Source organism: Staurois parvus, unplaced genomic scaffold, assembly GCF_062004578.1.
Source record: "Staurois parvus isolate SC_StPar_1 unplaced genomic scaffold, SC_StPar_1.0 ptg000279l, whole genome shotgun sequence".
Classification (NCBI taxonomy): domain Eukaryota; kingdom Metazoa; phylum Chordata; class Amphibia; order Anura; family Ranidae; genus Staurois; species Staurois parvus.
In genome coordinates this window covers 1,227,070-1,239,947 of record NW_028318075.1, presented here as the reverse complement: position 1 = coordinate 1,239,947, position 12,878 = coordinate 1,227,070, and the positions used below count along the sequence as shown (strand labels likewise).

At 45.7% G+C, this 12,878-nt stretch overlaps 1 protein-coding gene across 1 annotated transcript in view; it reads right to left on the bottom strand.

Annotated features, from left to right (window-relative positions):
• Positions 1-12,878, bottom strand: part of LOC149458721 (circularly permutated Ras protein 1-like) — an 85,073-nt gene that overhangs the window by 31,483 nt on the left and 40,712 nt on the right. The window contains exons 15-19 of the mRNA XM_089681806.1: positions 7,693-7,774; positions 4,617-4,744; positions 2,734-2,818; positions 1,756-1,862; positions 459-571 (exon numbers count right to left, since the gene is read on the bottom strand). Coding sequence (XP_089537932.1) covers positions 459-571; positions 1,756-1,862; positions 2,734-2,818; positions 4,617-4,744; positions 7,693-7,774 — 515 coding nt within the window. The remainder of the gene's footprint in view (positions 1-458; positions 572-1,755; positions 1,863-2,733; positions 2,819-4,616; positions 4,745-7,692; positions 7,775-12,878) is intronic.

The following is a 12,878-nucleotide window of genomic DNA, read 5'->3' as shown; positions in this document are numbered from 1 at the left end:
AATTGTGTCAATCTTGTTTTTGAAGTGATTGGCAATCTCAAGGGCAGTGAGTGAGGTGCTGGGTGGAGGTGGGGGTGGAGAGAGTAGAGAGTTGAAGATGGAGAAGAGTCGGCGAGGATTGGAGGAGAGGGCCTTGATGAGGGTCAGGAAGTAGGCTTGTTTGGCTGCGTGGAGGGAGGAGGTGTAGGTGCGGAAGGCAGATTTGTAGCAGGTGAAAGCTTGTTGGGATTTTGTTTTGCGCCATAGTCGCTCCAGGGCACGACTGCATCGTCCAGCGCTAACATAATGAATACTGTACAACTGTCCTGTGCATCTTTCAATTAATTATCCAATATTCTGTAAACATTTTATCTGCACACTGTTGCCTGCATTCTTCACTCATCCACTCTTATCACAGTTGTTTCCTCAAAGCATTTTTCATTCGCGTTGTAAAGTTTGTAAAATTCCAGTGATCCTACCTTTAGTCTTGGATGAATGTATAGCAAATTCTGTGGACAACAGAGTGTCTGGATTTGTACTTCCAAGTTTCCTTGTCAGAACTGGCTCAGGATGTCCCTCATAGAGGAAATGCCTAAATACAAGAAGAGGAAAAACAAGCCAATAAAAATCTGGAGGATGGAAAAAGTATATGGCCTCATACAGATACTGCATAAACAAAACTCCATTAATTTTCAATGTATGGAACAAATACACCATCATGAATAGTACTGAATTATATGTCATCCTTTAAATATTTATCTGTGTATACCACAAAAACAACAGAAGAGTTATCCCAGTTCATTCAATGTCAAATAAAATTCTAACATATTTCTGTATGTGCATTTGAACTAGTGATATCATAACCCTCCAAACATTAAAGTAATGTAAAGCAAGGGCACATCTGTCTATTCTGCTGTATTTTCACACTTTAAAAGCAGAATCAGAAAATATGGCACAATAATGGGTGTTTCCTTCGGCCCATTAATGGGTGTTGTCTGAATAAGTATTTTGACCCTTAGAAAATTAATAATGTAGATAAAGGGGTGTAGGAGGTGGTATCAAAAAGTTTCAAGACTAGTTTTGTAACACCAACAGATGGCAGCACAAGGCTGCATGCACAATCACAGGGAGCGCCAACCTTCATAAGTCAGTGCGCCAAAAAAATTGTCCTCTGTATATCAGGAGCTGTGCAACTGGTGCTATTCTGACCATTTTCAGTACCGCATCTGCTATTTGATCATGGATAGCAAGTTATAACAAAGAGCAAACGTGAAATTCTGTGTGAAACCAGGCAAATTGCTGGATCTCCGCAATGTTATCAAAACAGCAACCTTTGAGCTGGATCTTCATCTTTAGGAAGAGGGCATTTTCGGTGGTTAAGCTCATTAAAAGTCTTCCTGATCTCTCATCGTCTTCCCGTGATGTTCTTCTGCTCTTGCGCATGCCACTCAAAACACCTCGGACGACTCACTACAACATCGCCAGAAACTTGTGGAATCACACTGATTTATGAAGGTCAGTGCTTTCTGTTACTGTGCCTGCGGTCTTGTGCTGCCATCTGTTGGCTGTTACAAAACTAGTCTCTAAACTTTTTAATAACATCTCGTAAATTAAACTTCCACAACTCTGACCCCAGCTACATCACCAACCTCGTCTCAAAATGTTACCCAAACCATAGAACTACCATTTTTTTCCCCAGAGAATGGCAGTAGTGCAGTGAAGCGAAGGATATCACATACTTCAAGTCTGTTCTCCATACAGCACAATTTTACTTACATGGAATGGGGCAGATAAACCTTCACTTCCACATCAGTAGCATTGATTTGTTCATCCAAGATAGACTGAAACTCATTGGCCAAATTCAAGGGATGTACAATATTTACCTAGCCAGTACAAAAATGAGAATACAGTAGCGTCAATTTAGCGTCAGTTTAAAGAACTATAAAAGATATATATTGATGGTATAACTTGTTTTATATTTTACCATTAGAAAAGATGGTTTCAAATCCTGTGTTAAAAATCCAATAGATCATTACTAAATACCAGTTTAATTAAACAGCAGGATGTTATTTCATGAAGAAAATATATTTAAAACATTTTTTCATGCTTAACCATAATTAACTGATTTGCAGCCCTTAAATTTGCATTTGTGACCACTCCCTTCTTTATTTGATTGTGCCTGACAGCACGTCTGTCTAACAATATTCAAGATTTCACGTCATGTATCTGTCACATGTATTGTACATCATTTTTTTTTCAGCTCTTTACAGAACCTTCACCAAATGAATTGTATATTTAGTAGTTTTGCTTCCTGTTTGTCAGTGCCAAGTTGATTTTGAAAGGTGTCTAGATGCTCACCTGCAACTTCTAGTAAATATATTGCATTATATTTATGTAACTAAGGAATCCTTTTAGATTTTAAAGAATTATTAAATAGATTTTCAAGATTTTTACAGTTGATTTTGTACATGATATAGATCTGATCTCTGCACTGAATTAAGCAGTAATAAAAGCTCAACACTACAATGACCAGTGCAAATAAACACAGTCTGAAACAAACATAGAAATACAGCAAAATAAAGTCCCCTATTTAGTAAAACTGCAAAGGTCAAAGTACTATTACAGCAACACCAGCGAAACAAAATTTCTTGGGCCAGCTTGGGTCATAGGTCTGCAGGATTCATTGATGTAAAGGCAATTTTGCCTAGTATTGATATACATAACATATATGTATCAGTGCTGCACAGCACATACCTTTCCTCCTGTCTTATCGGCGAGTTGTCCCAGTTCAGGTAGTCTGCAGTCTGTTCCTTCTATCGTCACCACAGACACCACCACACTACAAGACACACACACACAATGATATATAATGGGTACTGAATTAGAATTCATCGGGGTCCGGTCAGTAAAATTTTCTTCCAGAGGGGGTCCGAGTGTCATGTTGGTGCTATGACTCAGATCCTTCACATCACAACCTCCCGTGCACATCACAGTTCCTTCCCCCACCCCCATCCCCCCCTTTTACATCACAAATTGTGCTATCACAGACCACCCCATTGCAGACCGCCCCATCACAGACCCCCTATCACTGACATCCCATCATAGATTCCCCCCCATCACTGACTGCTCCATCACAGACCCTTCATCACAGATCCCCCTTATTACAGATCCTCCTCAGCATAGATCTCCCATCACAGGCCCCTCATCACAGATCCCCTCCATCACAGACCCCTCATCACAGATTCCCTCCATCACAGACCCCTCATCACAGACCCCTCATCACAGACCCCTCATCACAGACCCCTCATCACAGACCCCTCATCACAGATCCCCCCTCATCACAGACCCCCCCATCACAGGCCCCTCTCATCACACATCCCCTCCATCACAGATCCATCAGCACAGCCCCCCCCCTCCCCCCTCATAACAGACCTCTCCTCATCACAGATTGCCCCATCACAGTCCTTCCTGCATATTACAGATTCCTGTCCCTTTCATAACATCGCAGCTCTCCCCCCTCCCCAAACTATCCTACCTTATTCACACAAGATGGCAAGCACGGCAGGTCTGGACATAGGGCGGGACCTTTCATGTTAAAGGCGGGTGAATGATTGCTTGGACCACCCCGCTGCCTAGCAATCAATCACCCGCAACCAATCAATCACTTCCTAACATGAAAAGTCCCACCCTATGTCCAGACCTGGTGTGCTTCCCATCTTGTGTGAATAAGGTAGGACAGTGTGGGGAGGGGAGGAGCAAGGGGGGAGTGCTGTGATGTTATGAAAGAATGAGTCCTGCTGTGCCTCAAATGTTGTGGCTTTCCTTGAGAACAATAGCGGCAGTGGAGGGCGAGCCAGCAGGGGGGAGGACATTCACGAAACTATTTGGTGAGGCTGCGGTCCAGAAAGAAATGTTTCTGGGTCCAGATCCTGGACCGTGGTCCGCCATTTAGTGGAGCCTGATATATAAAGTCTACCTAATTAATTAGTAATATATTAAGAAAATTATACTGCAAGTCAAAAGCATTGAAACTATAGAATTGGGTGGTAGAACTTTAAAGTGGTTGTAAACCCTTACATATACCCAGTGAATTGACTAGCCTCAGGTGATACACAGAGATTAAACAAATCCTCCTACATAGGTTGTACCTGTTTATTTTCAGTCTTCTCTTCCCTACATCCATTCAATGTGCTGTATTTGTATTGCTTGTCTGAGACTTCAGAAAAAGGGGGCAGAGAGCTAAAATCACACACTGCAGAGCTCAGTTAGGAGAGCTTTGAGTGCTGATTGGAGGGAAGAGACACACCCCCTTCCACACAGGTCACAGGAACAAAGCTGAGGCTGTCACTCTGCTGGAGATCCCTCCCCTGTCACCATTTTTTTCTTGGTGTCATGAAAACCTGTTTTCAGAACCATTAACACAGCTTCTGTTGAGCAGACAGCGGTACATGTGTACTGGCCAAACTTGGTGCATGTGTACAAGGCTGAAGTAATATTTGATGGTATCTGTAATTAGGTGACTGGAACAAATCAAGTTACTACATATAAAAGTGTCCCAGACTTTATCTACTGCGCATTTTGACACAAGACAATAATCTTTCCTAAATGCCTATGGTATACAGAACATGATATCCAACCTGTGCTGAAGAGCAAGATCTCCCAGATTGCTGTAGTAAAGCTTGGAGGACTGGTAGATGTACTCCTCAGTTATATCCTCCAGGTTCCCCAGATCAGTGTTTGCCCGACCATCTGTACAAATGATTACCTGGGGAAGACAAAAGAGATAAGACACCTGCTATATTATATATATTCAGGGAGGGAAATAACTGTAAACATAATGTTTTTTACAATGTTATCACAGAGGTATGTGAAAAGATTACATAGGTCAGAATCTAGGTTTGTAGAATTCAAGGCAGCTACCGCGTTTGTGAATATAATACCATAATAGGGTTTCCAAGGCACGCCTGAAAATACTTTGTAAACCATGTGCTTAATAAAAGAGATTGGGTCAATTTATTGTTACTGAACATACAACTAGTACATTGGTGGCAACTCCAGGATATAGGAACAAAAGGATACAGGAACATAATTGTATGGTAAGAATACAGGAAGGATGACTGCTAGAAAATCTACGTTATCAAAACAGAAAAACACTTTATTAATTATAAAAAAAAAATCTACATAAAAATGCTAGTAGTAGTACCCTAGTCCCTATAGAAAACCACATTAAACTTTTTAATGCTGCTCCTAGGGTGTCTCATTTTTTTCTGTCTCTATGCGCCCCCCCCCCCCCCCCACACACACACACACACACACACGTTAGCCTATGTGTCCACGCACACATAGGCATTTAGAGGAGTTTAGAGGAGAGAATGCGATAGACGGGAGGGGGGCTGTGATAGAGACTGGGATGCAAGTCAGGGGGGCTGGGATGGGCCTGGCATAAAAGGAGAGGGGCTGTGAAGTCAGCTGCGCTGTAAGTAAGTGTGGGCTATGAAGCAGACTGGGATACAATGAAGGGGGCTGTGAAGGGGACTGGGGTGCAAGCAAGGGGGGCTGTAAAAGGGACTGGGATGCAAGCAAGGGGGGCTGCAAAAAGGATTGGGATGCAAGGAGGGGGGCTGTGGAGGAAACTGAGATACAAGGAAGGTGGACTGTGAAGGAGACTGGGATACAAAGAAGGGGGGGCTATAAATGGGACTGGGATACAAGGAAGGGGGGCTGTGAAGGTGTCTTGGATGCAAGGAAGAGGACTGGGATACAAGGAGAGGGGCTTTAAAGGGTAGTGGGCTGCAAGTAAGGGGGGTTATAAAGGGGACTGGGACACAAGGGGAGCAGTGAAGGGGACTGAGGTGCAAAGAAGGGGGCTGTGAAGGGGACTTGGATGCAAGGAGGGGGGCTGTGATGTGAAGGAGTGACAGAGGACAGATGTGAAGGGGAGTGGGACTATTATGTGAGGTGGATGCTGAGGACCCTGACATAAAGGGGGAAGGTCTCTGATGTAAGAAGAGGTTCTATGCAGGAGACTGGAGTGCAAGGAGGGGGACTGTGAAGGGTACTGGAGGGCAAATTAAGGGGCTGTAGAGGGGGTTCAGGTGCAAGGAGGGGAGCTGTGGAGGGGACTGGGATACAATGAAGGGGGGCTGTGATGGGGTTTGGGATGCAAGGAAGAGGGCTGTGAAGGGGTCTGGGATACAAGGAGGGGAGCTGTAAAGGGGACTGGGGTGTAAGTAAGGGGGCTGTGAATGGGACTGGGATACAAGGAGGGGGGCTGTGGAGCAGACTGGGATACATGGAAGGGGGGTGTGATGGGGACTGGGATGCAAGGACTGGGGGCTGTGGAGGGGACTGGGATACAAGGAGGGGGGCTGTGAAAAGGTCTGGGATACAAGGAGGGGGCTGTAAAGGGGACTGGGGTGAAAGAAAGGGGGCTGTGAAGGGGACTGCGATACAAGGAGGGGGGGTGTGAAGGGGGCTGGGGTGCAAGGAAGGGGGTCTGTGATAAAAGGAAGTGTGGCTGTAAAAAGGACTGGGGTGCAAGTAAAAGGGGGCTGGAAAGGTGATCGTGATGCAAGGTGGGGGCTGTGGTGGAAGCTGTGATACAAGGAAGGGGGGCTGTGAAGGGGACTGGGGTACAAGGAAGTGAGACCATGAATAGGACTAGGATGAAAGGAGGGGTGCTGTGAAGGGGTTTTGGATGCAAGGAAGGGGGCTGAGAAGGGGACTGGCATACAGGGAGGAGGGGCTGTGAAGGGGACTGGGATACAAGGAGTGGGGCTGTGAAGGGGGCTGGGGTGCACTTAAGGGGGGCTGTAAAGAGGGCTGGGATGCAAGGAAGGGGGGCTTTGAGGGGGACTAGGATGAAAGGAAGGGGGCTGTGAAGGGGACTGGGATGCAAGGAAGGGGGGCTGTGAAGGGGACTGGGATACAAGAAGGGGGGCTGTAAAGGGGTCAGGGATACAAGGAGGGGAGCAGAAGGTAAAAAATATTGTGTGGTTTTCTTCCCAAAATGTTCGGTCTTTTCTTGTTTATATAGCAAACAAATAAAAAAAAACTGTGGTGATTAAATACCAACAAAAAAAACTCTGTTTGTATGAAAAAAATTATATAAATATATATAAATGGCCTGGTCGTAAAAGGGGTAAAATCTTCCAGAGCTCAAGTGGCTATACAACTATGAATAAAGGTATAGTTCTCTCCTTGTTTTGGGCCCAGCGCTCTACCAATACAGCTAATGTTTGGACAGTAGCAAAATTGTGTCTCTCCATCTCTCATCATTTGCCACGTAGTTGCCCAATCAAACAATACATCAGGTCTATTAATAAGTTTGAGACATCTTGTAGGGACTTTATTCTACTACATAGCTTGGTATCAGGAAATTGTACTTTTCTATATCATTTTCACATTAACTCTATCTTTATAAATACCGAACATTGTAGTACATTACTAACAACCCTAGATACACTTTATGGCCTGTGTCAATGAGCTTAGGGCTTGTGTCGATGCCATCAGCTTGAGACACTTCTGTGATCACTGGGAATTAATTGACAGGTGCAGGTGCATTGACCTGCCCTACTTTTGACCTGCATTTCACCTGCTTCAAGCCAGTTTTACATTCCCATAAACTTGGTAACGCAAAGCTTATTTGAGGTGAACGAAAACCTCTCTTCACAGGCCCTTCATCTGCCACTGGTCTGATTGTGACTCACTTGCCTTAGATCCCGGTCTTTTGGAGGCCATAGCTATAGACACCAAAGCTGCAGGACCCAGTGCTGTAGCACCATTTTCTTGAAGGCTAAAATTATTAAATAAAACATTTTTAATGAAAGCATAATTCCAACTCGTATTACAATATTAAGAACATCCTTCAAGTCAGACAATGGCAAAAAAAAGGCCAACCTACAGTCTTGTCTTGAGTGTGATAAGCTGGGGCACTACAATGAATAAGTCCAGGCTCTGGAAAGACTAAACAGAATTCCTGATCTGCCATTAAACATATGACCGATAAGTAATTGATTATACGAATGGACCAATTTTAAGATAAAAAAAACTTAAAATTTCCTATCAAATACTTATCGTAATTTTCCTTTCCTGATAGACTCCATGGCAGCATAGGTATGGGTTAGCCCCGCCCTCTCCTCTCCTATAGGACCCCACTCCCACAAATCTCTGCTCCTCGCCAGAGGCTGTGTTCCATATCTAGCCTCCTCATGACATTGGGAGGGTTCTCTTGCTGCCATGGAGTCCACCAGGAAATTACGGTAAATATTTGATAGGAAATTGTACATTTTCCTGACAGACACCATGGCAGAATACGTATGGGAAATAACTAGCCAAACACACATGTGTGGGGAGTTACTCAAACAAAGACTGATAGGACTTCCAACTGATAGGACTTTCAAACCAAAATTAACAGAGGATAAGGAAGCAGGCTCTACACAGTAATAAGCCACAAAAGTGTTGAGGACCATGAGGTCGCTCGGCAGATCATCTCAGGGGCGACATGCCGGGAAGCAGTCCAGGACTTGGACACACTTTTTGTTGAGTGTGAGGTCACCGCCTCCAGAGGCGCCAAACCCTGGCTTGGACAATCCATGCTGTGATTGACCTGGAAAAAGCCTGGTCTCCTTTACTTTTCCCATGGAAAAGGATGAATAGATGGTCTGATCTATGGAAGGATACTGTGACCTGCAAGTACAGCTTTAAGGTCTCACCTATGTCCAGGGGGTGAACTTCATTGTCTCCAGAGGCTCCAAATGGTGGCAGGACAATCTCCTGGTTTTCGCGAAAGACCAAGGTCACTTTAGGATTATAACCTAGCATAGGGATGAGGACCACTCAATCCAGGAAGAATGTCAGAAACGGTTCTTTGCAGCCAAGGTTCCCGATTTCAGAGACTCTTTTTGCTGACGTAACCGCCACCAGAAAGGCTGCCTTGATGGAGAGCTCCCCAACTATGGGTGAACCAGCCAACTCCGGTATGATTCCAGAGAAGAAGTTGAGGAAAAGCAGGAGGTCCCATTTAGGGAACCTCGGTTTTCTCTGGGGCCTCAACCTTACCGCCTCCTTGATGACTTGCCAGAAGAGAGTGATACTCCAGTGAAGGCTGAGATGGCTGACACTTAAACCCTGAGGGTGCTGACCAACAGGGGCAGATCCAGGCCTGACTGTAGGAATCCCAGGACATCCTGAACCCTTGGAACACTATAGGATCCACCCACAGCCGAGATATAGTCCACAAACCTAGACCAGACTCTTCCACAGACCCTGTTGGTACTTGATCTACTGGCATTCATCAGGGTAGGGATGGCTTTAATCAGACAGCCTAAGGCCTCCAGCCTCCCCCTCTCAAGAACCAGACCATTAGATGAAGCCGGGCTGGACAAGGGAGAAGAATGGCCCCGTGACAGCAGGTGTTGCTTGAGAGGGACTGGATCCCAAAAGCTGAGCTGAGCCAGTAAGGGAAACCATGGTCTGCTTGGCCAGTATGGAGTTACGTCTACTACCTTCACCGCTTCTGCTTTGAGCCTCCAAAGAAACCTGAAAATTACAGGGACCAGGAGAAACGCATAGGGTGTGCGAAACCCCCACTGATCCGTCAGAGCATCCACCCCGAAGGCCTGGGGACAGTGATGGTATAATACATCTCTAGTTTGCTGAGGCACACAGGTTGACTTCCGAACTAATCCCAAGGGTCAGTATCCACTTGAAGACTTCCGTGTCGAGAGACCACTCGTTGTCTAAGTGAACCCTGGATAGGAAGTCTGCTTGCAAGTTCTGGACTCTGGGAATGTATACTACCAATATATTGGACAGGTTTCTCTGAGCCCAGGTCATGATTGTCCTACCTTCCGCAAGAGGGACAGGCTGTGGGTCCCGCCCTGTCTCCTTATGTAGAACACTGTCGTCGTATTGTCGGACCTCAGGAGAAATTATTTCCCCTGTGTTAGGTGTGGAAGGCCCGTAGAGCACAGAACGCCACTCGGAATTCAAGGACATTTGACCCCAAACTGGGGGGGAAATCTCCATCTGCCCTGACCTATCTCTGACTGGCAGAGAGCGCCCCCTCCGGAGTTGCTGACATCCATTTTGATTGTGACCTAGGAGATGGGGGAAATCAAGTGGCAATTGAACAGATTCTTCCATTGTAGCCACCAAGGAAGGCTCTCCTTCATAGATGGAGTTATGTAAATAACCTGGCCCATGTTGCCTGGGTTCCACTTTTGAAGAAAGCCCTTCTGAAAGGGTCGCATTCTCCACTGTGCCCACTTCACCATCGGTGCAGCGGCCACCATGGTGGCAATGATTTTCAGGCATTGGAGGGCCCGGAGATGTGAGGAGGACAGGGCAGGTAGTATTCGGGCTCCGGATCACCAGGATCTTCTCCAAGGGCAGGGAGATGGTGGTGCTGACCATGTCAAAATGAGCCCCAAGGAATATTAGAGACTGCATGGGCTCCAACTGGCTCTTCTCCATGTTCAGCAACCACCCAAACTCAAGAAGGGCCAAGATGACATGGGCTCTGTGCTGTAGCAGCTGTTCTCTGTCCTGGAATAGTAGGAGCAGGTTGTCTAGGTAATGGTGCAGGCAAATGCCTCAGGTTCTGATCAGGGCCACGACCACCAACAAGACATTTGAAAACACAAGGCGATGTCGAAAGTCCAAAGGGAAGACATATGAACTGAAGATGCCGTTGGACCACAGCAAACCGGAGGAACTTCTGAAAATCTTTTGCTATGGGCACATGAAAATAGGCATCCTTCAGATCTATAGACAGGAGCCAGTCACCTGGTTGAATTGCTTGTTGAATTTTGAATAGCGTCTCCATTTTGAATTTTGACTTCCTGAGTTTGGATGGGTAAGATCTATGACAGGCCTCCAAGCCCCGTTTCTCCTCTGGACCAAAAAGAGGGGCGAATACATGCCCCCTTCGCCCTCTGGAACTGGCACAACAGCACCCTGTGCCAGTAGAGAGTCCATGTAGGACAGCAGAATTTGCCTAATTTCTCTGGAATGTGGAAGGGCCGTAGGGATGAATTCGAGATAAGGAGGGCTCTTGAATGCCCAAGCATGCTCTGAAGATACAGTGCTGACGGCCCAGAAGTCCCGGATTGAAGCTGCCCAGACATGCCAAAAATGGTGAAGGTGTGCCCCCACCTGGCCTGCCTGAGCAGGCCCAATCTCAAAAAGGCTTTTTGGCTTCATGACCTCCAGAGGTCAAGCCCTTAAAGTGTTCTGAGCCTTGACCTCTGGGCTGAACCTAGAAAATGCCGATCCTGGGGCAGGAAACCGAACCTCCCACCAGTGGCTGGGGCTATAGCGCTATCCAGTTTGTTCCCAAACAGAAAAGAACCCTTAAAAGGAATCTGGCACCATGCCTGCTTAGAGGCTGGATTGGCAAGCCACAACGCATGCTTAGCTGTAACTGAGGACAGCATAACCCAAGCCAGCAGACTGTTAAGGTCGATTGCGGCCTCCCCCAGAAAGGCAGATGCCAACCTCAGCTCCTAAATGTCTGAATTCCTGGCCACCTCTTCCGGAACTGCTCTCAGAGCTACATCGACATCATCCAACCACACATCCATAGCTTTGGATAAGGCCGCTACGGCAAGAGCCGGCTTGCAGGCCATCCCTGCTGTAGTGTAGGTTCGTTTGAGATCAGAGCTAGAAAAACCTCTGTGCAAGGTGAGACTAAGAGTGTCATCATCACAACATGATCACTGAGATGCCTCTTGTTTTGAGGGCAACATGTGTTTTTAACCCATCCATCTCAATGTAAATAAGGTAAATGGTTAGCAAGCGGTTACAAGCCTTTATTTATTTATTACAGGTACTTATTTAGCGCCATCAATTTACGCAGCACTTTACATACAGTCAGGTCCATAAATATTGAGACAGCGACACAATTCTAACATTTTTGGCTCTATACACCACCACAATGGATTTGAAATGAAACGAACAAGATGTGCTTTAACTGCAGACTGTCAGCTTTAATTTGAGGGTATTTACATCCAAATCAGGTGAACGGTGTAGGAATTACAACAGTTTGCATATGTGCCTCCTACTTGTTAAGGGACCAAAAGTAATGGGACAGAATAATAATCATAAATCAAACTTTCACTTTTTAATACTTGGTTGCAAATCCTTTGCAGTCAATTACAGCCTGAAGTCTGGAACGCATAGACATCACCAGACGCTGGGTTTCATCCCTGGTGATGCTCTGCCAGGCCTCTCCTGCAACTGTCTTCAGTTTCTGCTTGTTCTTGGGGCATTTTTCCTTCAGTTTTGTCTTCAGCAAGTGAAATGCATGCTCAATCGGATTCAGGTCAGGTGATTGACTTGACCATTGCATAACATTCCACTTCTTTCCCTTAAAAAACTCTTTGGTTGCTTTTGCAGTATGCTTTGGGTCATTGTCCATCTGCACTGTGAAGCGGCGTCCAATGAGTTGTGAAGCATTTGGCTGAATATGAGCAGATAATATTGCCCGAAACACTTCAGAATTCATCCTGCTGCTTTTGTCAGCAGTCACATCATCAATAAATACAAGAGAACCAGTTCCATTGGCAGCCATACATGCCCACGCCATGGCACTACCACCACCATGCTTCACTGATGAGGTGGTATGCTTAGGATCATGAGCAGTTCCTTTCCTTCTCCATACTCTTCTCTTCCCATCACTCTGGTACAAGTTGATCTTGGTCTCATCTGTCCATAGGATGTTGTTCCAGAACTGTGAAGGCTTTTTTAGATGTTGTTTGGCAAACTCTAATCTGGCCTTCCTGTTTTTGAGGCTCACCAATGGTTTCCATCTTGTGGTGAACCCTCTGTATTCACTCTGGTGAAGTCTTCTCTTGATTGTTGACTTTGACACACATACACCTACCTCCTGGAGAGTG